The 27853-nt window shown below is 41.7% G+C and overlaps 1 protein-coding gene across 1 annotated transcript; it reads left to right on the top strand.

Moving 5' to 3' along the window:
* The first annotated feature begins 845 nt into the window (after positions 1 to 845).
* Positions 846 to 27853, top strand: hdac11 (histone deacetylase 11). The gene is made up of 11 exons (XM_034531807.1): positions 846 to 1042; positions 1490 to 1553; positions 1694 to 1842; positions 3609 to 3709; positions 4903 to 5019; positions 10684 to 10726; positions 11717 to 11793; positions 13004 to 13066; positions 19553 to 19649; positions 22310 to 22488; positions 26284 to 27853. Exons 2-11 carry the CDS (start codon positions 1519 to 1521, stop codon positions 26527 to 26529), a joined length of 1107 nt encoding a protein of 368 aa, XP_034387698.1. The 5' UTR covers positions 846 to 1042; positions 1490 to 1518; the 3' UTR covers positions 26530 to 27853.

The raw sequence follows: 27853 nt of genomic DNA, 5'->3' as shown, positions 1-27853 counted from the left end.
TGACCAAAGGAAAGACAATAAATCCGCCCCACAATCCTTTGCGGCGGCAACATTTAAAATGTTGCACCATTCAGTCCATTAAAACAAACGATATGCTTCTCTTGGACAGGTTTAACTATTATTTTACATATACAGTTGCAAGGGGATTGCAACTGTATATGGGATTCATGTTGATGAATATTCAGATAGTGACACACATGTTTCATTATATATGTGTTTATTTACTTCGATGTAACAAATCAGTAAAAAACAAAAGATATAACACTAAATATGACAAACTGTCAATAAGCAAACTCTCTCTCAATAACAAAAAGCATCAGTAAAAAAACAAGCTAGGCCAATTATCATTAAACTGTTCACAAGCCAAATATAACAGCTGAATCTACAGTAATGCACAAAGGAAATATTGATATTGAACGGTTTCATAGATATTTGCACATGAGCGAAGCAGCCTCTCACAGAGGAAGCTCTTTATACAGCCTGCATGGAACAGAATAATACACTTCATGGGGTCATGTTTTAGGTGCGCTTTTTGTAGTCCTTCCTCGTTGTAGTTTCGCCATGACAGACCTACGTCAGTGATTTACGTAGTACTTACGTAGAATAGTGAAAGTGTAGAAGGATTGCAATCGCCAGTTGTCTTTTTCTAACACCTCATGAATTCTCCTTCACATCTTTCCTTGACATTCATGAGGTTTTCCATCGAGGTCAAGGAAAAGTGGTTCGGAATGGACGGGTATAGGGAACCGTTTGGACTTTCCGACCGCAGTCCATGTTCCTTCTGCTTTAAATGTGCGCGTGCGGTAGCGGCGTAAGGGGACGAAGCTCGCGCGCATTCTACGTACGTCTCTTACGCAGCAGCGGAGCAGCGCGGAACGCTCGCGGATACTGTGAGAGAAACACCCCCAAAAACAATAAATGCTAACGACAAACCAAGTGAGCGTTTAGCCTGTCGGGAAGGACACTCGCTGGCCGTCTCTACTCACTATATTAATCTCCTGCAGCTGCTCGGTGACCAGCCATATTCCGCACTCGGTGACAGGTGAGACACATCGGTTGTGGCTAGTTTCCTCTAAAACAGTTCCGGACTGTCTCAAACATTAGCCGTGGGGACGCTTCTGTCTTGTCTGAAATGTCCCGGGCCAAATCACACACACGCGTTCGAAGACTGTGTGTGTGCGCGCGCGCGACTGCGTGCGTGCTTGTGCGTGTCAGTTCACAACACTTCCTTGTGCAGTTGCGTCTGTGAAAACGTACACATGCCACATGCGCATGCGCGAGAGATTGGACCCTTGAATCGTGATAGTTTACTGTCTCCTATTCTTGCTTGTGCAGTGACGTTGCTGGAATGCAAAAAGTAGCTACATTAAATCATTTAAATTGAATTAATCGTATTTCCAAACAGAATTAGCTGTGTCCTGAGAGTTGCAGTGAATATTTACAGTAGTTACATGTGCATGAATTTATTCTTTTTTACTTTCCCCTCCAGATAGATGAACATAGCAATGCCTGAAAAACATGGCCCACAAAGAAGATAATGACGGGAAAGGGAGGTGAGCAGCACTAACCAACAGTGTGAACGTTCCAAGAATGCTTATTAACCCACAGGGGAAAACACTCCATGTAAAGTGTGAGGCGGTAGGGTTTTTTTCTTCTTTTTTTCATATATTTATTTTCTTTGACATATGCGCAGCTCCCACTGCACTGAACTGCACGCCAGCATCCCTCGAACACGCCTGCCCATTGTGTACCACCCAGACTACAACATCACCTTCATGGGCCTTGAAAAGCTCCATCCGTTTGATGCGGGGAAGTGGGGGAAAGTCATTCACTTCTTGAAAGGTAACGCGAGACATATGGGAATTATTCTGAGTGACTCGTAAGAGGTAGAGAGGTAGAGAGAGAGAGAGAGAGTGAGAGAGAGAGAGACCGATTTCTGCAGATGAGACCAGGCACACTTAGAAAATCAACAAAACCAAGCAGTCCCGCAATGCAGCGGCTAATGTTAGTAAATAATAAGCAAAATATAGCAAACATCTGATGCTAAACACTTTTAAAAAACAAATATACCTATTGTTGTTGTTGTATTTGCACCATTATCTCTATCAATATTTTTACTGATGTACATTAAACACCATTATAACAACTCTTCCTCCATGTGCATTGATCCAAATGGTTTGTTCTGTATTTTAATTGACAGAAAATAAAAGGAAAATGCTCTCAAGTAATGTGTGCAGTGAGGTTGTGTGACATATCTTGGTGTTAATAAACACGTTACCATTCAATTAGACGTAAATACATGAATCACAAGATTTCAATTGGTTAATTTTGTTACGCCATTATGTAAATAGTGGATATGTAATTATATTGATCTGTCATCCAGCCCTAATCATAGGTCTAATGTATAATCAGTGCTTGCTCTGTTCTCATATATGTTTTTTTGGGGGTGGATTTTGATTCCTTAAATGTGGCTATTTGCAGGACGTTTCACAGTTGACAATATATGTTTGAGTGCCCCCTGGTGTAATGGAAGTAAAATAGTTATTGTGACACGGATTAGAAAGAAAAAACGTGTGACAAAATATACAGACATCAAGACAAGCCGTATGTAACCGGTGTTATGGTTTGAATATGGATCAGATTTCTAGTATTGTACATGTATCTGTGTAAGTGTGTCCTATATTCATAGATAACAAAAAACTGACCAAAGGGGGGGAGGAGGAGGAGGAGAGAAAAATAAATAAATCATACAAATAAATAGGTACATTTATTATAATGTTGCTGAGTACGCTAACTAACTACTTCGATAAATAATAGTCATACTACATAATAATAAAAGTACAAAATCCTTGGCTACATTCACACTGCAAGTATTATTCTGATCCGATGTCAAGTCCTGGCACAGGGATGTGTACAGATTATAAAGCCCTCAGGCAAATGTGTGATATTGGGCTATGCAAAATAAACTGAATTGAATTGAATTAATTCAGATTTATTGCTCAGATTTTGAATTTTTCTGGACACATTATTTTATAACTGTGGAACATACCAGATCCCAGTGTGAACTGGTTACTTTCATTCATTTTTTTCTTCATTTAATTTGTGACCGGAGGACAACAAGAGAGACATGTTTTTTTGTGGCTTGTATGCGCAGTAAGAGCCACGTGACGCGAATGGCTTTGCAGCGTAGAATTGTGACGAAGGTCGAGCTAGAGTGACGTACAAGTCGCATTAATTCCAATATGGCTGTTCAGAGGGCTATTATTGATTTAAGACGACAAATGAAAATGGCCGACTCAAGAGTCGTACAAGATCAGATTCCATGTGATTTGTGCTGTTCACACTGTTATGAAAAAAGGATATATTTATATGTGCAAAAAAATACTCATTCCGATTTGTGCTACTTTTTGCCTGCCAGTGTTAACGTAGCCTCCTCCGTCTATGTGTGCATGTTCTCCTGTGTTAGGGTTTCCTCCGGGTCCCCCGGCTTCCTCCCACAGTCTTCCAACCTCTCTCGAATTGCAACATTAGCATTGTCAAAATTGTTTTTCCGCAAAAGTTGTAACCACTTTTTTTGGACTCCTAATCAAACAATGCCTTTGTCTCAGAGGAGCAGTTCGTCACCGACGGGAACATCGTGGAAGCCCGTGAGGCGACTGAGGAGGATCTGCTGGTGGTTCATACCAAACGCTACCTCAACAGATTAAAGGTAGCTTTGTTTCCCCTCAACACCGTCAACCTTAGGTTCACCACTCATTATGACAGCATGGCACGCTCACTCCAGTGCAGCTCTTTTTGTATATCCCCTCTGTATTACATGCATCGGTCGGTAGTACCAAAGAGCTGAGGGATCCATCTGGATTCTCTAATTGATTTGTTATTCAAATTAAATGTTAATGTATGTGGCATTAATGTGATTTAAAGAGTTTGTTGTCTGGGATTTTCTCTGCTGAACGTCTCCTCTATTTTACTTTTCACTTATATGTTGTAATGCATAAGAGTTAGTCCTCATTCAAATCAATCATGTTAAGCATATTCAGACGGGTACATATCTGGGTCATTTGAGTCAACATAACTTTTTCACTTTTAAAGGAACAGTGTCCAGCCTTTAGGGGCATCTATTGGTAGATTTGGAATATAATATGAATTAGTGTGTATTCTTAAGAGTTAAAATAAAATTAAAATAAAAAACGTTGTGTTTTCGTTGGCTTAGAGGGATCCATTTATAACTGCATAGGGAGCAGGTCCTCTTCACAAGGTCCGCCGTGTTTCTACAGTAGCCCAGAACGGACAAACCAAACACTGGCTCTAGGGACGTGCCTATTTTTCGGGTCAGCCACTGTAGTACTCGCTTGGCACACAGTAGAAGTTTCATTTACTTGCAACCTGCGATCTCGCTGCCAGAGCCTACACACTGCACCTTTTTAATTTTTTCAGCTCCAGGAGTTGATCAGGATGCTCACATTTTTTGTGGATTTGGGACGCCATTCACTGCACAGTCAGTGATATATAAATACTGTGATGTGGTTGTAGATATCTCATAAAGGAGTGTCTGCTGCAGGAGGCGTGAAGATATCTTGCTAAATCTTGGAGGGCTCAAGAGAGGGACCTGTTCTGTACTGTGCGGTGAATTAGCATTCTTCTGTGCTGTCCTGTTTTCATGTGAGAGTCGAGGCTCAAGACAAAGCCCACCAGCAGGATTATTGAGTCTTTCTTTAGTCGGCTCGGTACACCTTTTATATCCAAACCCTGGTGGGCACACATTGAAACCTTCTCTTGGGCTCTCTGAGCTTTTCAGTCAACGAGGTCCATGTGTGGTTTTGTTTGCCTGACAATGGAGTCATAGCACAGATAAAAAGGGTCTATATATATGTACTGTGTCAAATTCTTTTACTTTTCCAGTGGTCTCTGGCGGTGGCAACGATCACAGAAATCCCACCTCTGATGTGTCTGCCTAATTTTCTGGTGCAGCGGAAAGTGTTGAGGCCTTTGCGGACACAGACTGGAGGAACAATAATGGTACGTTTCTGAGAGCCTCATTTCCTCCTAATGTCTCTTCATGTCTGTAGCTGGTAATATGAACATATTTTAACCCACCGCTCATTTGTCATAGGAAGACATAGAGATGATGTTCTGTAGTGTACCACTATCAAATACAGACGTGATCCAATATAGTCTGTTACCTTCGTCACATAATACGAGCTTCTGCAGGGCCGTCAAAGATCACACGTGAAGCTTCCAGCACCAAAACACCATCATAACATTAGATGATATCATATCCAATACAAGATTTGAAAGCCTTACCACAGCTTTTAATTTCTTAAATATTTAGAGAAGAACTATAACTCAATATCTCATCATACTGTTTAACTTCCTTGTTGTAATCGATCACTGCTGTTTTGTTTGATGGAATACAACCTAGACTTGGCTGACTCTAGTCAAGACACCAATGGCCTTCATGGCAAACCACACGTCATTCCCATTCAAAAAAGCAACCGGAGATGAATGAAGGTATTTGGCTGTAAGTCATTTCATACAGTCATGCCAAAAACAAAATTAACCTGTGTACCCACTTTGCAGCGGCTTAGTTGCGGATAGTTACAGCCGTGTGTGTGTACTGATAGTTCCGTTAGCTGTTCGACAAACTCACCTTCCGAAACTGACGTGTTCTAAAGCTTATGTAAAACACTCTTCTTTCTAACTCAAAAACAAAAGGCGATGTATGCAGGCCACCACCTCAAAGTCATTGTATGAAACACTTCATACAAACTAGCCAAAACCAAAATGAAGCTCACCGAGCTGACTGAGTTTACAGAGAGGTCGAGCAGAGAGTGTAGCATATGTTAGCGCTCAGCGGAATCATGGTTCATTCTGCTTGTAGTGAAGTGTAGAGCTCCATAGGCTGTTGCCCACCACACACTGCTTTATCTTTCATGAAAACTATTCATAGACAGGCACAAATTATTATGTTGCTTGTATCTAGAGATGACATTTAGTCCTAGATACGGTGAGGGAGACACTACCCTTGTTCAGTCAACTTTCAGAGACTCAACATCATCTTCACGCTATGTATTTGATGAGGACGCTTTAACAATAAGGTTTGATGTGAAAACTGTTTTATAGAATTTAATTTGATGTTTTAATGCAAATGTTGTAAAGTTAAGGGGAATACAAAGTTATGCCCAGCCTAATTGTTTTGTCCTTGTGTGTGAAGTGAGCACTTGCAAATAGGGAGGGGGGGACTTCCATTGAAAAACTGTAAATTGTTCCTTTTGATAGAGCTTGTAGAGTTGTAATAGGTTATTTTGATTTGCACATGTACATAAAGGAAGTCTTATGTTTTAAATTAATACATAAAGGAAGTTATGATAATTAATAGGGAATGTTATGAAGAATATTAAGAGGAATGTATTATAAAGCATAAGAGACGATAACTGTTTTATTATTGTAACTGTATGTATTGATAACTGTATGATGCATGAGAATGAATGGTAGTTTATGGCTTAGAGATGTTAGATCAAATGGAAGCGGGGTGGGAACCCGTGACATTACTTTTATTCTGAAGGCAAGATGAGAGGTTTTATTCTGAAGGGGAACTTCTCCGTCTTGACCAGAAGTGTAGCGTTTGACCCCGTCATCTTTGAAGATGGCCTTAAGACAACCAAAGCGATTCTTTGTTTAGGACCAGCGAATTACTAACAATTGAGGTGTTAAAGGAGTGACTGGCCACTAAATAAAGGAGGTTGTACTGGGGTTGAACATTCTCTTTTTCTTTTTCTTTTCGGCTTGACAGCAACTAATGCACACGGAGGAGATTTTGGAGAGAGTGTGTTAGACTGTGGACGTTTTGTTTCATCCAGCCCCACGATCGTAAATGTAAATTGTCTACTAACTTTTGCCATTAAATATTGTTAACTTTAACCCATCAAATCCTGAATTTCCTTAAGCCCGAGACGTCCAGTAGCAAGAATCTTTTCAAGCTCCACAACAACATATTGTGACTAGAAATGAACAAGAAGGACCAGGACCTTCCAAGACCGCTGCTGACCCTAAAGCAAATCAGAAGGATGGGTTGACGTGAGGATCACTTCAAGGTTGTTTTTTTGGGTACAAATGTGGCAGGTATGAGTTGGGTTTTCAAAAGTAGTAAGGGAGAGATTTTGTGGAGTATTTCCTACTGACGGCAAAGCATCCATATTCAGCTTGCAGTGGTGAGACAACATGCACTTGGAGAGGTCATCCAGTCACGTAAATGTTGTGAAAAGTGCCGTTATGTGAGAGAAGAGGAAGGGAAAGTTCAGTGCTGTCTGCTTCGCAGTGGTCAAAACATTTGTAAGGTGTCATGACTGAGTCAAGAGAGATTGTTGAGTAGTACGCCAAGGGAGAGTACAAAAAGTACTTCAAAAATAAAGTGGAATTGCAGCTGTAGTGGATTTAATTCCTGTTATTGTGCCAAATAGTAGCAAATTAAAATGTTAACGCAGTAGCTTGAGTTTATCTCTGATAGAAAACAGAAAGTGATTGTATCAGAGCCTCTCTTCCAATGTGACATCTCAAATGATCTGAATGGGTTGGTTGAGTATTTGTTGAGGGTTAGTTTCTGAGCTTTCTCCCACTGGAAATCTTGACTCATCTTGTCCTCTTTGTGTGGTTTACTTTGTTTTCAGCGCAGTGCGACGGAAAACTAAGATCCTTCTCTGCAATCCTCGTTACACAAAAAGAGTGAATAAGGAACAAGGAAAATAGACGGGAAGCTAATGTGATAGACGCACGGCTACTGACTTGAATGTGCACTGGCTCATCAGTGTTATGCAAATAAGACACGTTGTATGGTATTTTTTATGTATTTCAAATGATATCCAATGGTCTTTTCACCCCACTAGAGGTGAGCCGGTTGATGGAGTCGTGTGGATGCAATTAGATGGCTAATGTAAAATATGCTTGGTGCTGTCTCTGCTTACGCTGAGGGCAAAGGCCGTAATGATCAACACACCCACCCCCCCTTCCCCAGGCATCCTATACACACCCCATCTTTTTTTTCATCCGAGAGGAGAAACCATTACCCCCGTGCGCAAGGAGCTGCTGACAATCTGCATGCAATATCATTTAGATTTGTGAAAAAAGAAAGAAAAAAACCCATATCTGATTACATTTTGGCAATTTCCCAAGATTGTCTTTTTTTATTTGTGAGGTGAAAGCCCCGATGGCCAAAAATGACCTCTTCCTCATGCTTAGCCATACACATTAGGATTAGGGCTGGTCAACCTGTGAAACAAACACCGTCTCTCTTTTCTCCTGAGAGAAGTCCCTTGGGAAAAGTTACCGTACGCTGTTATTCTACCGGTAATCGTGTGCTCCAGCACGTCCATACATTCATGTGCACTGAACTAACTTTCACTTTAATTGTCCCCAAATCTGCTTTAAACTTTAGATTGTCATTGGGGGTAAGTCGGAAAAGTCAATGATACAATCTCAGGAGCCTCATTCAACTGCTAATATTTGACCATAGACTGTAATGTCACCTATTGGTTTTTTGACTGCTGGTTTGAAGCCAAGAGTTTGTCATTTTAGGTTTTTGGAACCTAAGGTATGTGTAACAGATATGTGTAACGGGTCCGTGTTCCCCCCCCCCCCCCCTAGCACAAAGACACTGGAGAATCAAACTGGTTAGGGTTTTTTATTATTTGAGAGGCAGATGCGGTCCGCGTCGTGCTCTCGGCCTTGCCCCTGAGCGCCCTCCTGTGACCGTCTCTCTGCTTCAGTCACGGCAACGTCCATCCCCGTCTCCTTCCGTCCTACTGCCATTTAATAGAGAGCATCATTAGACACAGCTAATTAGGCCTCTACCTGGTGCACTGATCGCACTCAGGGAACCCCAATTCCCCTCTCCAGCTGAGCATAACCACGCTCCGCCACCACAGTATGCGACAGGGTGAAACAAGACATTTTTAGGTGACCAAAATGTTACAATCATGAAGTGAGAACACAGTGAAATTTCTCGGATGAAAATTTGGACAACTCTCAGACTGTGTAAGAGACCTGTCAATCACTAGGTAGCCCCACCCTAAAGCCTACTCTGCTTTATGGTCTAAATTAACCATCATTTATGTTTACAATTTGTTTACTGAGTTAATAAATCAAATGAGTCATTTTCTAATAGACTTGGCCAGTAGAGGGAATGCAAGTTTCACGAGCATCTTGTCCTCAGGAGGCTAAATAACAACATTAGGCAACTGTTACCAGAGATTTCACATAAGAACATAGCACTGGCAGAGCGATTAATATTATTTGAGTTTATTATCGATTTATTGATTACATTTTTGGTAAATCAACCGAGGGAGGTCCCTTGAAACTGTCCCTTCCCATGTCGCGTCCCTCTATGCAAACATTTGAAAGATAAAACATTTCAACTAACCTCAGAATGTAAACATTTTGATACTTAATTTATGAGAGTTTGAAAATGAGAAAACGTTCAATGTGTTACATACTATCAGTGTCCTCTTTTCTTTTATTGACGCAATGTCATCAGTTGTAAGTTTGTGTTGTTTGCGTGACTTTTAATTCAATTCAGTTTATTTTGTATAGCCCAATATCAGAAATTACGAATTTGCCTCAGAGGGCTTTACAATCTGTACACATACGACATCCCTGGCCCAGGACCTCACAGCGGATCAGGAAAAACTCCCAAGAAATAGAAAAAACACTTTCACAGAGAAAAAAAGGGAAGAAACCTTCAGGAGAGCAACAGAGGAGGATCCCTCTCCCCAGATGGACAGATGCAATAGATGTCATGTGTACAGATGGACAGCGTTACAGAGTTACATAAACACATTACATGAATATGACAGAATGTATGAATAATTCGTAGTAGGCATGGACCACAATCAAGACCTCCACAATCCATGAAACAGAAGGAGGTAGAGAGGAAGGGGGCCAAGGCAGGAGGCCGGCTCACCAGGCAGGAGGCATCAGACACAGACAGGTCCAATGGACCCTACGAGACGTGAAGTCACAAAGACTCCGGGGAGGAAGCAGACTTAGTAATGTGGAATTACACGCACAGTTAAATTTATTTAACGTGCACTACCGCGCATATCTTTGGGTTATGAGCAGAAGATTGAAACGTGAACTTAGCCACAATCACCATAGCAACAAGTGATTTAGCTTGCCTTTGGGCAGAAACAGAACAGGCGGATTGTGATTGGCTAATTTGTATGCTGAACTCTGTTAAAAAACCATGCTGGCTCTTCTCAGGGAGCCATTTTTCACGTAGGCTATTTTGCGCTCTCCCACCCCATATAGCAGCTGCTTTAATGCTGCTCATGATATTAACGATGCCTTCTAATGAGAAAAGTGATTACTGGGTTACAGGCACTCATACGTTTCCTGTTCTCGGTGTGTAGATTTAGAAGCTCTGGTTCTCTACATGGTTGGAGGGCAGACTTGCGAATGGGGAAAACAGATGCTGTGGGAAATACTAACAGAAGTGGAAGTTTTTTACTGGGATCGGTGCCCTGCTTTTCAGTACATTTTTGTGAACGCAACCGCGACTTAATGATTATCGCTGAATTTTGTGGTTCATTTGGACTGGTCATTATGTGTCAAATTCATATTCTGTTTCACTCAGAAAGGGTCCTCTATGTTGATTTTGAGAATTTAACGGAAATATCACCTTTTCCACAGGCCGCAAAACTGGCTGTCGACCGAGGATGGGCTGTAAATGTAGGTAAGTGAGTTTCTTGCAGACACGCTTAATACATAAATGGACAACCAATCCCTCTGGACTCAACTGGTATTATTTTACTGTCAGAGTACATTTCTATACTACAACTTTTTTGCCAAATATGATTGCGATTGAATGTAATTGCTGCCTGGATTAAGTTACGGTTGAGTTACATTTGATTTGAACATTAAAATGTTCTGGGATTTGGTCTCAACATTGAAGTGTTATATGTTTTGTCACCAAATTTCACTCTGGAATTTGAGGATAGTTATAACACATTTCCCACTGCCATCGGTGGCCGGGCTGATTGAGTAGAAAGTCTTTGGCTAAAAAAATAAGAAAAACAGCGAGGATCATCCTTTTATTATTTGTGCCGAGCAGGGGAACAAAAAAAAGCTGCATCAGACTTTTCCTTTGCACCTCCTGCTTACTCAGCTTCTTCGCACCTTCTGTTGATCAATTATGGGGGGAATTGTTCTGCATCAATAAACTATAAAGATATAAAAAGGCTATTCAAATGTGTCCGATATCTGCATATTGTGTGCCTCAAAACGATGCGGAGGTGGAGGTTGAGGCTGTTTATGGAGGCCAGCCAATGAATGGTAATCACACTTCACCCGTCGCCTTCCTGGCCTTTATTAGTATTCTACTCTTTTCTCTGGTTTAATGAGCACAAGCATAGCAGGGCAGAGGGGAGTATAACTCTTAACCTGAATGAATGGTTATCATCCCAATTTTAAAAAGTCTCTTCAGTCTTTTTTCTGAACATTGCCTCTCTTCAAGCTTTTTAGTCGCATTTCATCGACGCCATTCTGGTGTGAATACACCCATTGTCGTACCACAGGAGAACAGCAGCAATTTTCATAAACTCAATAACATCCCCGGGACCAATTACGGTCATTTTGGAATAATAGACTCCTTTTAGATGTGCAGTGACCTGCTCGGCTCAGCTAATGACCCTGACATTGAGCCGGTGGATTTCCTGTTTCCCAGGAGGAGGCTTCCACCACTGCTCCAGCGACAGAGGAGGGGGCTTTTGTGCCTACGCCGACATCACTCTGGCCATCAAGGTAAGACTGAAGGCCGTACACGACGTTGGCTCATTGGAAGCCTTCACTCAAACACTGGCAAGTGGCTAAGCATTCGATTAGAGGTCTTATCTGAATAAAATGAGACTACGTTACTGTTGAAAGAAGAAATAACGCAGTCTTCCTCTTATGAAAAAGATAGATTAGAGTTATGCTGCTCCAGCCTTACTTGGTCTGGTATGACCCTTAGCTTATGGCGGGTAATGGTAGCTAATGGTAGCAAACGTAAGGGATAGCTTCACAGTATCTGATCAGGCAGAGCACGTTTTGGCAGCCTGGGGCAGCTTTTTGTAATGTTTTTTTAGTGAGAGTTTTGCATGCTTTTTTCCGCTCTACGCACTTCGTGTTTTTCAGTATGAAAACGGCTAACGCAGTTTTTTTTCTTTACAGTATTGTGACTGGCTAGATAACCATAGTTAACATGATCTGAACAGGCAACAGCCAGGAGGTAAATTAGTGCGGTACTTGAGATTTCTGGTTTTTATTCATTAAAACTGAACTATTAAGAAACTATTAGTTCATGGTTTGTGTACTGCTAGCGATAGAACTAAGTGTTTGCCAAGCAAAACACTCTCAAATGGTTTAAAAACCGTGCCTTGGCAAAGCAGCTGAGGGGTCTTTAAATGTAAATAACGGGGGAACATTTTTATTTAATGCTGAGATGGAGCTCTTGCTGTTGAATGAGAAGGGAAAAACCACATCTACTGGCTTCAAAACAAGAAGTCAGTGGTGAAGTAGTAAAGCCCGCTTCCTTGATTTTATTGGCTAGCTCGGTCAGGTGTAACATTGACGAGCCAGGCTGAAAAGTCTAGAAAAATCACAACGCACAGCGCAAGAAAGGAGTGCTCGCCATGTGCACCATGTGCACCACGTGCACCGCGCCACAGGAAAGCAATGTTTTTTTGTGCATTTCGGTGGGATCAGCCCCAAAGGCAGTTTGGTGCACCTCTCTTTTACAAGTTTTATAACAAAAACTATATATACTGTTCTGTATACCGTGTTCCACGATCAGTGTCACATGTACTCTTAAAAGACCGCTAACCAATGGACTGATGTGATCTCAACCAGGTTATTGTGGACATTTCTGCACTTCTGCTCAAATGTAATTTAATATGTAAAGTGTGGGTTTTACTCTGGATTCCTTTGAAATAATCTGAACTGTGAGTGTATCATTTTCTCATTTGTCTTTCAGTTTCTGTTCGAGAGAGTGGAAGGCATCTCAAGGGCTACCATCATCGATCTGGATGCTCATCAGGTTAGCCGATACCATTGCCTCTTTCTCTCTGTGTCAATGTGCATCGCTGTTTAGGAGCTGACATTGATGACAAGATAACCCCCCTTCCCCCTTTTTTTACCACCACACCAATCAATGAGGCTCCCTTGCCTTTACTGTCATATTCAATGGAATGTATCTTAAAAGACCTCCACTGGCAAACTGCCAAGTGCTTGCCAGCTTTGGATAACATTGGACTATCACGGGTATCTGCAGTAATGTCAGCTACTTGTATGTCTGGGCTTGTTTACACTGTGATGTGTTTTTCAAAAAGGGGCTGCAGTACCACTTTTGCTATTTAATTCATTTTTCAGTATAGCCAGTAGATCCTTCAGATGTTATCATTCGGTGTGCAGGGATTTATAGTTGAACACAGTTTTATTGTTAAGGCAGCCAGGTTTTGGACATAGAGGCAGAGGCATTTATGTGACTATCTCCCATCGACTTTAATTAATAAAAGATGTCTTGATAAATTCCCTGTTTTACCAATGATCAATCAATTTTGTATGTATTCATCCAAAGCCATAAGAAACTTCTGAATTAAAACCTTTCACAAAAATGGAAATCTTTCTCAGAATTCGAAGCTGTGTTACAATACAAAACGATAGAACTCAAAATACAAAACAAAGCGTTTCAACCTGTTGTCTACCGGTTGAGGACCTTAAAATGTCATCATTGTCCTTTCCTTGACTTGTCTAGTCATTTGGGCCATTTTTCGTGCTGTATTGATGGGGGAAACTGTGACAACAGCGCAGAGGATTTACTGAGAGACACACTGAGGTTTGTAACTACTGTTTTAGTTCCAGTTGTCTTTTCATTTAAGAATCAATTATCAGGTTTTGCAACTCTATTGCCATTCAAGCCAATAATTAGTATTCTTTCAAGGCCTGGATTAAAGATGAAACATAAATTGAGTATTTTCAAAAAGTTCATCCAATAGCAACTGTACATTATAGATTAGGAATTGTCACAAAGTAGGTTTTTGCTGGTTGTTATAACTCAAGTTGGATTTAAAGAATGGGATGAGGGTTGCATTAGCAGAAAGCCTCTGGCACTGCAGCAAAACTAAACCAGGATTATGTTCATAACCAGGATACTCATGTCCAGTATTCTACGTATTCCACGTATACAGCTGTATTCATTTTGAGCTATGGCTCATTGGTAATGATGTGCCTTTACACATTGACACATTGACACAAGCAGGGGATCAATACAGATGCAGAGTAAATAATTCACGAAGAACAAAGAGCAAATCTGTAAAGAGATGGGCCTGAAGTGCCTCACTCAGCAAATAATTGTGCGCAATAGAAATATTGGGGATATGCAGTCAAATCCAAATTACAGCCCCGAAACATAACACTTAAAGTTCCCTTGTCTTCATATGAATTAAGATTATGGCCTAGACAGCTGTGTTGCGTATTCAACCAGTCAGCAACAAAACGATAATGATACATTTTTTGGTTAAATTTATGACAAGCTAGGCTGGAGCCTGGTACATTCTAGGGTGGTAGATATCATAAACTATTTCTGATGTTCTGTCCAGTTAATGTATGGATGAATAATCAGTGGAGAATCATCACGATAGCAGGTAGTTCCATAGAGAGGCTCACTGAATTGTTTGAAGTGTTAGAAAACAGTGTAGCAATGCATTGGTGGTGGCGTGTATGTAGTTCCAGGCACGGGGAGCCAATGAAATATATGATATTGAATGGTTCATACACAGGTCCATGAGTTTGAAGGCTTATCAGACCAAACACTGGGTAACTGTTGTTTGGGTAACTATATGAGATCCTTCCATCTCATTTATTACACGGTAAATTCAGTCATTTTGAAGGAATGTAGGTCTGTACATACTTGAATGGAAAGCAAGGCATTGCCAGAGGTTGTTGTGTTGTGGTGAAAGTTAAGTTCATAGTATGTGACGGAGGGATGGCGCTCTCCACCTCTCCTCCATTAAAACACCAAATGATGGAACATATTTTAGAAGAGCTTTAGAGACCTGGAGCTTTTGCAGTGAAACACCTTAACTGCACTTAAAGCGCGCTTTAAGTGATATACTGTATATGAAGAATACATTGGATGAAGATTTGAGCAGGCATGCTCATTCCTGGCACCACAATTGCAGTGCACCAATGCATTGGCATTGCCTCATCCTCTGCCCCTCTTCTCCCCCCACTGTGGCAACACGGGAAATAGAGCCCTTACGGTTTCACTTGAATCTGTCACCGATATACGGAAAAACAATATTCTAAAAAGGACACGGGAGAGGATATCCCAACATTGTTGGCAAACCAGTTAGACGCTTTGGTAAGTGGTTTGACGACAACTTCAAGTGTACAGCGAGAATTCTTGTTATTCTGAGTTTGTACTCACGGTTTAATGCACTTATTGTAAGTCGCTTTGGATAAAAGTGTCAGCTAAATGACATGTCATGTAATGTAATGTAATGTAATGTAATATATCTCAGGGACCAAGCTCCAACTCACGATCAAGTAATTTAAGGTAACCATAGCCAGACAAGAGCTACTTCTCCGTGACTGGAAGGACGTCAAGGTCAGCACTGCTGGGATAGAGGTGCACACAGGATTTAAATGTTAACCTAAGACAGTAGTGAGTCCAGGTTGCAACACAATAACATTGTGGGGGTTGTAACAACTGGACGATTGGATGTCGGATGCATCCAGTCGCCAAGCTGGGGAAAGCCAAACCAAGTGAGAGGAGGGAGTTGATGCAGTCAGAAGTCCAACACATGGTCGAGTAGGGAAGATTGGGGAAGGCAGTTGAAATTTAGACAGCAAAATTAATGGACGCAGTGCGAAGGAAAGCAGATCACATCACTAGTGGTGACTAGCAGAACAAGATTCCTTCTTCACAGCATCTATGATGTTTTTCCAAGACCCACAAATCCAGTCACATGGGGGCTGAAGGAAGATTAGGGCTGCCAGCAATGTGGACACCTGGAACATACTTTATTCTGTCTTCTTGCAGGACGGCACTGACCAATGCAAGATACCGCTGCACCCATGGCACAGTTCTAACAACGATATTGTAATTTCTGTGATAAGATGCACGGTAATGCAAGAAGATCCAACAAAGACAGCCGCTCATCAACTTTGTCAGGACCGAGGAGAAGGCCTCCGAGACATGTAACAGGGGATTGCTGGGAACAGCTAAAGTCAGCAAAGTAAGAGCTCACCTTCCCACAACAATGAGGCCAGACCTGCTAGTTTGGTCCAATGCAATAAGGATCATCTTTATGCTGGAGCTTATGGTCCCGTACGGACTAACCTCTGGTGGATGGGTGCACCAGGTTTCCTGGACAATTCCTGGGCAGGGCGTTGAAGATACTCTGCATTAGAGGACAGCAGAAGAAGGAAAATCTGTAGAACCGTGGCACATAAGGCGGAGAAGTAAAAAGGGGTGATGGACAACCACCCTGGCTCAGGTTGGGCCTGATCAATCCAGTCTTGTGCACCCTTTAGATGTTGTGAGATCGGACTTGCCTGAGGACAAGACGGGATGCAACCACACCACATTAATGAACGTACTTAAACACTCCACAATATGTTGAAATCCACTCCAACAATTGAACAAACCTAAAAACAGTAGGTATGAATGCTTTTTTCCACTCATATTACCCGTTAGCATAATGGTCTCGGTGTAAAAGAAGGAATCGTGTAGAATTTAGAAGAAACTGTAGCTGTTGATCATCTCTAGCTGGTCATTTTGCACAGACATCCTTTCTGTTATTCTTAGATAAAAAAGAAAATGTAAAACATGTGTTGGTATGCTCCAGTCCTCCTGCCATTTTTTTATTATGTTTTGTTGAGTACTGATAGATGGTTCTATCATGTAATAGCCTACATATGTTAGAACTTGGTAAAGAACTGAGGAAAAGTGTTGATTTAGTCATTGTCTCAAGTAAGCCGGAAGGAGCCTTCAGTGCAGTATGAATTTGTTAGTTTATCCATGCAGTTCACTAAAACCAACACAATACTGGTGGTCTATACTCTCTATATGGACTAGAGACATACTGGTGTCCTGGTTGTACTACATACTCTGTGTGGTTCAGCAGTCCGATGGAAACAATTCAGAATCCGATCCAAAATCACAGAGAAATTGGTAATACAACATACATAACAATTCTGTAACTTCAGCCTTTTTTAACATACTCACCAGTGCTTTCATGCACAAACATGAAATTAAAAAAAGACTCAAATGAATACTCACTCACTGAATCTATGACAACCAATGCTGCACTAGTCAGTGTCAGTGTCTTGAGTAGCAGCTTTTATCCATAAACTCAAAATAAATTAAACAAAAAGTGCAATTTTTTTGCGTGAGTAGATTACAAATAAAGTCAATGCACAGACGCGTATGGATGCAAGTAACGCTTTTTTCCGCCGGGCGATGTGGCGTGAACGATGCATTTTTGGTGTGAACACAGCATTAAGGAGTGTGAATGTATGTAAAGAATCTCGGCGTACTCTTTGACCGAGACTTGTCCTTTAACTCCCACGTTAAGCAAATCTCAAGGATTGCTATTTTTCATCTACGTAACATTTAAAAAATCAGGCACATCTTGTCCCAAAAAGATGCAGAAAAGCTGGTTCACGCGTTTGTTACTTCTAGACTAGATTACTGCAACTCCTTATTATCAGGCTGCTCTAATAAGTCTCTTAAGTCCCTCCAGTTAATCCAGAATGCTGCAGCTCGTGTACTCACAAAAACTAAGAAAAGAGATCACATTACTCCTGTATTAGCTGCTCTGCACTGTCTCCCTGTAAAATCAAGAATCACATTTAAAATTCTTCTCCTCACCTACAAAGCCTTGATTGGTGATGCACCATCATATCTTAAGTAGGTTGTAGTACCATATTGCCCCACTAGAGAGCTGCGCTCACTAAATGCGGGGCTACTCGTGGTTCCTAGAGTCCTAAAAAGTAGGATGGGAGCCAGAGCCTTCAGTTATCAAGCTCCTCTTTTATGGAACCAGCTTCCACTTTCAGTCCGGGAGGCAGACACAGTCACCTCATTCAAGAATAGACTTAAGACTTTCCTGTTTGATAGTGCTTATAATTCGTGCTGAATCAGGTTTGCCCTGGTCGAGCCCCTTGATATGCTGCTATAGGCTTATAGGCTGCTGGGGGATGTTTTAGGATACACTGAGCACCTATCTCATCTTCTCTCTCTCCTTATGGATGGATTTACATCTCTCCATTGCACCTTATTAACTCTGCTTCCTCCCCGGAGTCTTTGTGACTTCACGTCTCATAGGGTCCAATGGACCCTATGAGACGTGAAGTCTCAAAAAAGGGAAGAAACCTTCAGACGCTCTCCTGAAGGTTTCTTTTTTCCCTGTGAAAGGTTATTTTTGGGGAGTTTTTCCTGATCCGATGTGAGGTCCTGGGACAGGGATGTCGTATGTGCACAGATTGTAAAGCCCTCTGAGGTAATTTGTGATATTGGGCTATACAAAATAAACTGAATTGAAATTGAATTGAATGGAAGACACTCCGATGCATAAAAAGTCCCCTTCAAAATAGAAGCACAATATTTTTTTCTAATCTTCTTTTTTTTGTGCGACCAACCCGAGAATCACTGCTCTACAGTGTTGGAATGTTTGTTTCGATTACTTTTCATTTAATTGCCCAATCCTTCACAATGGCAGTAATTTGTTATGTCACCTGCAAACCCAGATTTTTCTGCCAGCACTTAAATACATTTGTGGATCTGTCTGGAACTGGAGGCCGTGTGCATACTTAACAATCTGTAAATAAATACAGAATAATACAGATATTTTTGACATTTGTATACACAGGATGCTTTTCATAGGCAGAAAATGGTCGGGTCTGTGAAGTCGAAGTTAAAAAATATTTACCTAAAATATTAATATGTATTTAGGTCGCAATGTGTGCATTCGCTCCCAAAACACACATTTGCGAAATATATTCTTTGGGCGTAGATCATGTAATACCCCATTTGTGACAATTTTTAAGACTAACATCACTCCATAATTTTCTCCTGCTTCCAGTTTTGATGCTAAGCTAAACTAATCTCTAATCTTCTGGCTCAGGCTCCATACTTCAATCTTATCATCTTAACTCTTGGCAAGAAAGTGAATAAGCAGATTTCCCCAAATATTCTTTCAATATCTATCTTCAAAATGGAAGTTATTTTTTTCAAATAACAATCAACTATATATTATACTGCCACTTGGGCTTTTTCTTCAGCTCACAGCAAATGTGTCCTGCTTGTCCCATACAGCCTCCTTTTCATCCAATAATACTACAAGATCTCCTCCTGACAGCAGACACTTTGGCTGACAAAAAGAGGAAAGGAGATGAGAATAATGGAGTCGCCATGACTTCTTTGACAAGCATTTTTAACGTGTAATACATCCAGTCGACAGGACTATTTATACCTGATCTGTATTTCAATTTTTGTATTATTGTTGTGTTTTCGCAGGGAAATGGACACGAGCGCGATTTCTTGGACGACGGGCGAGTGTACATCATGGATGTGTATAATCGCTACATATATCCTGGGGACGGGTATGCCAAAAGTGAGTGATCGCACCATCAGGTTCTTCTCGTACTTGCTTTTTAACCTTCATATTCCTAAAAAGAGCTAACTTTTGCACACCAGGACGTCGACAGGTGTGTATGAGATTACCACAGGTAGACAAGATAGAAAGCAAAACAACTCCTGCACACTGTCTTCTTCCCTTGCATTCAGAGATATTTAGTGACAACGTTTCAGTACATCGACCTTCATCAGGTTACTTTCAAAGTACAAGACAGTGTGTGGGAGTTTCTTTTGTTCTATATCTATCACAGAAAAACCCGCCCTAAATTGGACCATCATTTACGAAATGAACATCATCAGGTTCTTCTCGTACTTGCTTTTTAACCTTCATATTCCTAAAAAGAGCTAACTTTTGCACACCAGGACGTCATGCTCCTCTGTCCTTATCCTTCTAGACCTTTCCGCTGCCTTTGACACAGTGAACCACCAGATCCTCGTGTCCTCCCTTCAGGACCTGGGTATCTCAGGCACCGCGCTCTCACTCTTCTCATCCTACCTCACCGACCGCTCTTACCGGGTAACCTGGAGAGGATCTGTGTCCGAGCCTTGTCCTCTGACTACTGGGGTCCCTCAGGGTTCAGTCCTTGGTCCTCTTCTCTTCTCTCTGTACACCAACTCTCTCGGCTCTGTCATTCGCTCGCATGGCTTCACCTACTACAGCTATGTTGACGACACCCAACTGATCCTCTCGTTTCCCCAATCCGAAACACAGGTAGCAGCACGAATCTCTGCCTGTCTGACCGACATCTCTCAGTGGATGTCCGCTCACCACCTGAAAATTAACCCGGACAAGACTGAACTTCTCCTCCTTCCAGGAAAAGGCTCTCCCACCCACGACCTGACTATTAACATCAACAACTCAGTGCTGGCTCCGACTCTGACTGCCAGGAACCTCGGTGTGACGCTCGACAGTCAACTCTCCCTGACTGCCAACATTACCACAATAACACGCTCCTGTAGGTACATGCTGTACAACATCAGGAGAATACGACACCTTCTCACTCAGAAGGCGGCACAGGTTCTGGTCCAGGCTCTGGTCATCTCACGGCTAGACTATTGCAACTCCCTCCTGGCAGGTCTACCTGCTAAAGCCATTCGACCTCTACAGCTCATCCAGAATGCAGCTGCTCGACTGGTCTTCAACCTCCTGAAATTTACCCACACTACTCCGCTCCTCCGCGACCTTCACTGGTTACCGGTGGCCGCCCGCATCCGCTTCAAAACATTGGTACTTGCGTACCGTGCTGCGAACAGATCGGGTCCGGTCTACATCCAGGACATGGTCAAACCGTACACCCCAGCCCGTTCACTTCGCTCGGCTTCTGCCAATCGGCTTGTAGCTCCTTCACTTCGAGCTAAACACTCAACAAAATCACGACTGTTTGCTGTGCTGGCTCCTCATTGGTGGGACGAGCTACCCATTGACATCAGGACAGCAGAAAGTCTCTACATCTTCCGTCGCAAACTAAAAACAAATCTTTTTCGACTATACCTTGAATAGGGAAGGTAGAGCCGTAGTAGCACTCTAGTAGCACTTAAATGTCCCTTACCGATAGCACTTTGTTGGTTAGCACTTAAGTAGCACTTAAATGGCACGTACGGATAGTACTCTGTAGTTTAACGTTATTGAAGAAATTGTACTTGCTTGATTCTTGTTGTTCTGAGTTTGGACTCATGGTTTAATGCACTTATTGTAAGTCGCTTTGGATAAAAGCGTCAGCTAAATGACATGCAATGTAATGTAATGTATTGTACTGAGAATATCAATGAAGTGAGAAGTAGAGTCATTTTCTCTCAGACTTTTATGCAACTCGACTTTAGAAAGAATGCAGGTTTAAGACTCTTGTCGGCGAGTAGATGCACGCTTCCCTCTGTAGTTCGGTAGAAAGAAAATATTTCCTAAACTGCTCACAACAAGGTCTGTGGATTATTTTAAAGAACAAAATCCACATCGTTTTCGCACACTAATCTGTCAATACGTTACAGCTGATCAGACAGCAACCACACCTTACGAATACGCCCCGATTCTAACAACACTCCGTGGGACAAAATGTGAAAGTTTAGAACATTTTCCCCTGTGCTTCGGCGATCTTCCTTTCTGCAATTTTATCATGGTCTCTCCTCCTTAATAAAGTGACATAAAATGTACATCCTGGTTTATTTAAGATTCAAAAAAAGTTTTAAAACTCCATTCTCCTTCATATTTTTCCTCCAAGACATTTCCTTGTGCTTTCAAAGAACAAAGCTTATACTTTTTTGACACTTTTTTTTTCTTCTTTCAAGTCTTCTTGGAAAAACTACCCAGAAATATTTTTTACATGCTATTGCGTTGCTCTTTCCTGCTTTGGCAGCTTAATACTGTTTGAATTTTGAAACATTTGGTCTCCTAATTAACCCTTTTCATCATTTGCCATTCATTATTGGAAACGCACATATTAATTAAGTAAAGCGCTGCTTCAGATTGACACAGCTGTGCGTTCTATAGATAGAGAAACACAATTACCTACCTGAACATTACATAAGAATTCACCTCGCGGAAATTTGCTTTGTAAGCCTTTACTCTGCCTGATGCATTATAGCATATATTATGAGCCTTTCTTACATATGAAAGTGTTTGTGACATCTCCGTATCTCCAGGAGCCATAAACAGGAAGGTGGAGCTGGACTGGGGCACCGAGGATTCCGAGTACCTCCAGAAAGTAGAGCTCCACACCGAGGGGGCGCTGAACGAGGTCCACCCCGACATCCTCGTCTACAACGCGGGGACGGACATCTTGGATGGGGACCCCCTCGGAGGACTCTCCATATCACCACAGGTTCTGCACCAGTACACTTCACTCAGAATGTTAAAGTCAATCAATGTATTTAACCAATAGTCGTAAGTAAGCTAATTTTTTTTTTTACCGTTAGACGAAATGAGACACTTTGAAGAACTGTCATGGCTTAAGTTAGTAAAATCAGAGTAGGTAACTTTAGGAGTTAGAACAGATCGAGTAAACACTGAGTTACTTGAATGGCAAACTAAATAACACAAACTAATGACGTCTGTCGCTATTCAACAACCGTATGACCGTTGTGTCCTGCAGTGTTACACGCAGCAAACAGCTGCACAACTTCCAGCTTCATTAGAGGACATCAGATGAGTCGGACATTGAATGTCAATTTTAATCAAAATGGCTGTAGCCTTGAACGGTAAATAACCCGTAATGTTATTGAGTACAAAATAGGTTAGTTAAATCTTCCTTCAACAGACTTCAGTCTGACCAGTGTCGTCTAAAATAATCTGCACACCTTAACTACTTGAAGCTAACATTAACCCAGCTGCTGGAAAGAGTTGCTCAGCTGGTTGGAAATCCTACGGACGAACAATATACGGACTTCACACGACACTCAGAGCAGAGTGTGTCGCTCACACATTTTGTTTGGAAGCGCGTGCGTCCTGCTGTCTTGACACTCTTGCGTAAATCGAGCAGCTGCTGTCGTTCGAGATGCTAGTTAGAAGTTAGCATGAGCCTCAGATAGCTCAACCAAACAACAACGTGATGCTTAGTCCAGGACTGCCTCAGCGAGCAGAGTCTCGACTTCTTTCTTTCCCGGATGGGAGGGAGGGGGGTGCATTTTGTTTTACAGTCTGGCGGGCGACAAACACACCTGTATCTCAATCTCAAAAATCTCCGTGGTGCAACCGCATACTGCAACAAATCAACACAACAGTTTGTCATCTTCTGCATTATAGGGTCATATGTTTTGAATCTGTTCAATTATTAACGGCAACTAACCAATAATCCATTAATCGTTGACATCTCTGGTTCCTTCACAATGTTGCAATCTTCTTGAGTTGGAATGTTCCTCACGAAAATGCTCTTTGGGAGCTGGAGTTTGCTTCTTGCCTACTGTAACATTGTCTATAAGAACAATGAAGGAGACTGTAATCAGAAACCCTGCATGCCCAAAATAGCTCTTCCCTTTTTTTACCAACTCTGTCACAAAATAAGAGAGAACTTTCCATCTTGGTGTCCTTGCATCTTTCCGAAATCCACTATCAACTCTCACAGTGGTTACACTGCCAGTGGTGAGAGCTGTCACTATTTAGGCAAATAGAATTCCCTCAAAATTATTCTAAAAACAACTAATACATTTTTGGAATTTGTGTTTATTTCATAGATGTTGTTAAGGTTCAAAAGAGTCTCGAGCTGCCCGTGCTTGGAAGGAGAAGTCCCGAATCCAGATATATATATATATATATATATATATATATATATATATATATAATAAAAAGTATTTAATAAGACAAGAAAGAGGATCATCAGTACATACATGGTCCGGCCTGACACGCTCACATGGTTGCAAGTCCACAGCCCATAGGCAGCTCACTGCCAATAGTTCCAATAGTTGCATCCCCCAACAAAGGTTTTTATACGCAATCCAGACTCTGATCTCTAGGCTCTAATTGGTTAGTTTTCAGGCAGCATGCATATACCTTTTCAATGACACAGCATGCTTTTCGCTAATCCCTACAAGGAGAAGAGGCTTTCCTAAAAACTACTTCCGGTTCTTCGAAATAAGATGGTTTCAAAATAAAAGTTTCTTCCGGCTGTTTTTACAATCTCTAATGCTGCGTTCACACCAAAAGTGGTGCAAATTTTTCGCGCGAGTAAATCACGTAAGTAAGTCAATGCACAGACACGAATGGTTGTGAATGATGAAATATTTAAACTACGACGCTGAGTTGCGAAAGCCAATCAGTGTTGAGACGCTCCGCCCGCCTGGCTGCTGCTACTCTAGTAGCGCTCTAAGCGGAAGTTAGAGACGTAGTTGGTGAAATTCACCGAGCTGCGTGAGCCTACGGGGTGATGCTATGAACCCAAACACGAGGGCGTTTGATGTTCCGACATTTGTGGGATGTCGACAACAAGTATAAAGCAGAACTAGTAGTTATTTCTTCCATGGTGGATGGTGGAAACGATAACTGTTTCCACGGAGTAAAGCCACGCCCCCTCTAAGGTGCGAATGAAGCGAGAGACGCGAATAAACCACAAGTTGTCGGGCAAGTAAACTCAAGCGATTAATTATCATATCTTTCTTATGTATTAATTTAAAACAGACAAACAGACACAACTCATTTACATGTGCAAGTATTTATGAAAAACATTACAACTCCACAATGTCATGACATACACATATGAAAGGAGGAATAAATCCTGTGTAAAGATAAATGTTGACAGTTCCGATTCTTTATGTGCAGTGGCAGGAGAGACATCTGAATGTGGAATAGGCAGGCTCAGCCGTGTTGTCGTGTGAGCACTTTGTGCAGCTAATTTGTCAGGAAATCTAAAAACAAATTGGGAGCTCATCCGCATGAGCCGAATCTGGATTTATTACTGCCGATAAACCCTGCCAGTGGTCCCGCAAATTCCAGTAAATAATTGGAGCAAATAAGGCAGATCTGCAGAATATGTGAGTGGGGATGGTACGCTGATGTGTGTTGCAGAGCTAATTTGTGATTTTGGGCTGGTATATGGCCTGAAATTAAAACGTTTTTTAAACCTCATGGTGCAGTTTTAGTAGTTGTTATTTAAAGTTGTGATTGTGAACATGTGTTTGTCGTGCCGAATAATGTTTGAAATCCATCATTGTGCTACAAATTGATCCATAATCATTGAGATTTTGGACACGAGCTGTTTCCACTTTCAATTTCTCGACAAACAAGGATGTTTGTTTCTTTCCTGAGAGGTTTGCTGCTCCACAGTAGAGCGGTGAGATGTATGAACAGGCCTCTCCTCTCCTCAAGTGAGGAGGGGAGCGTAGGCAGAAGCATTTGCCAAGTTACTGGGGCTATTCAACAGCGTTGGGCTGGTGTAATCATTTTAAAACCAGTTTGATATTAAGCCAAACACAGCGGTGGATCAGCTTGTCAAATGAGTGGCTGGTCCACCTTAAAAGTCAGCCCATCTTATGTCGCTAACATCGAGGCTAACCCCATTCCTTTAATCAGCAGGTGGCAATCAAGACACGCAAGCTCACTCACGTTACAGGCCGCAATATTCTGATTTCCTTTATTGCGAAGGAGTGACCCACCACAGTCTATAAATCAAACCAATCCAAGGACGTACCAGCCAATCAGAGGCAGAGTAGGGCCGGTCAAGCCTTAGCCATAGCAGGATTTGTAAATTAGGTTTACGGGCGGCTGGTCTTGCAATACAATGGCTGGAGGACACCGGTTGTTCTCGTCACCCCGAAAAAAACACATGGACCCTCTGGTAAACAAACACAACGTGCACCTTCTCCCCCTCCAACCTCTACTGAAATGTGATCTCCTTCACATTGCGGGCCTCGGCTCACCATTGGCTCCATTTGTTCTCCGATAAATAAACATGATATTACAGATTGCTTATTGCTAATGCAAAACCAGCTGGCTTTAGTGCCGTGACGTCAGCACAGGTTGCTGATGAAGGCCACTTTTTTAAGTTGCCAGCATACGTCATAATGATGACAAATGGTTCAGCCAGTTTGCATGAAATCAAACGACCGGGAAAAACTGAAATGCACCCATCTGTACTACCCAAGGCTCCGTTTAGACTGACAGCGCTCCTGTTGTCGCTCTTTGCCAGGGCATCGTGAAGAGAGACGAGATCTTGTTCAGGGCTGCGAGGCGACGGGGCATCCCCATACTCATGGTGACGTCAGGGGGGTACCAGAAGAAAACCGCCCGCATCATCGCCGACTCCATCCTCAACTTGCACCGACAGGGCCTGATTGGAGCAGAGGCCCTGGAGGGGGAGGAGTCATCATCATCGCTGGTGACCTGCTTGATGCGCGCCTCTGGATCCGTTGGCTCGACATCCACTGCTGTCTAAGACGGCTGTGACATTTAAAAGGCACTCAAGTAACTTTAGCTTGAGCAGTTTTGTGTTTATTTGAGAGTTGTGAAAGGGGGGGGGGAATTACCCAGCGCTTGTTTGCACATTTACACTAACAAAAGCCTTGGTAACTGTCTCCATTTTGTATGTATATCTTGGGAATCACACAAAGGGAATAATGCTTCTAAAGACAAGACTAAAGATCCTACTGAAACAATAGCGCTCTCCCGATTACAGCCAAATTCACGAGTTCCCGTACGGAACAAAAAGAGATGTTTTCATCAGTTGGAGAAGGATGAATTTTATGTTTAATGGATGTTCGGGCAGCGTTTTAGGCAAGTATTCTGTCATCTCAGGAAATGTAATAATGTCATTTGTGAAGGATGTTCTTACAGATACATGGGAAAGCATGTTAATTCTCCTCATATTCTCAGTTAATGAAGCTAAGAGGTGAAACACAAAATGATCGCACATGAAAACTAATCTGATAGTGATATTTAATGCGCTTCCAGAAGATGTCTTCTTCATTCCTCATTGGTGTCTTGCTTTATAACTTCAAGTGTAAATTGGTGTTTTTCCTCTTGATGATATTATAATCATAATAGAGTTAACAGTGTGTCATAAATCGGTTCAGCTAATGATGCGTTTTTGTGCTTGAATCCACTCGTGTTTTCATGTTTAAAGGGATTCCAATGAGATTTGTTTTTCCGAAAGGTACTTAAGTGTTTTGTCACTTAAGTGTGATCAAATTTGAAAATCTGAAATGTGACTTTGATCTGCAGACTGGAGTGCTCAAAGTCCAAACACGTGAACGTGTTCAGTAGATAATGAGCCGGCCTGTACAGTGGAGTTTTACTTCTCATTGCTTTGCCAAAGTCAGACTAATAATGTTTACACACACAGCAAGTCGTGTTAAAGAAGACTAAATAGATCTTTTTAAAAAAATGTTGGCTCAATATGATTATTGCACTAAGCCGTTTTAGTTTAGAATCCTACCAAAACATTTGTACATGTTTTAATTGAATTAAGATATTAGCGCAATTCATGTTGCCTTTGTTTCAGAACTGAAAGTACTGTTAATTTAATGAGTATTCTTGTCCTGGATGTTATTGGTTTTGGTTATTGTTTTTGCTCATAAGATACATACATTCCTACATAGCTACCCATGGATGCATCCATGAAACAGAGCAATAGGATAATGACAACAAACAAGATTGTTGTAACTTCCAGAAATATCTCTGAAAGTGCCATAGTGGAGGATCTGGCAGCTTCTAGCAGTGAGGTTGCAGATTGCAACCAAATGAAACGAGAATAAAAATGT

This window comes from Cyclopterus lumpus, chromosome 5 (assembly GCF_009769545.1).
Source record: "Cyclopterus lumpus isolate fCycLum1 chromosome 5, fCycLum1.pri, whole genome shotgun sequence".
Taxonomy (NCBI): domain Eukaryota; kingdom Metazoa; phylum Chordata; class Actinopteri; order Perciformes; family Cyclopteridae; genus Cyclopterus; species Cyclopterus lumpus.
The sequence above is the reverse complement of the archived record's forward strand: the minus strand, read 5'-3'. Positions and strand labels throughout refer to the sequence as shown.

Excerpts from the sequence above, each read along its gene's own strand:
- hdac11 (XM_034531807.1), top strand. The coding sequence starts at position 1,519 with ATGGCCCACAAAGAAGATAATGACGGGAAAGGGAG. Across the intron at positions 5,020-10,683 it reads AGACTGGAGGAACAATAATG|GCCGCAAAACTGGCTGTCGA; the intron begins GTACGTTTCTGA and ends CCTTTTCCACAG. Across the intron at positions 10,727-11,716 it reads AGGATGGGCTGTAAATGTAG|GAGGAGGCTTCCACCACTGC; the intron begins GTAAGTGAGTTT and ends CCTGTTTCCCAG.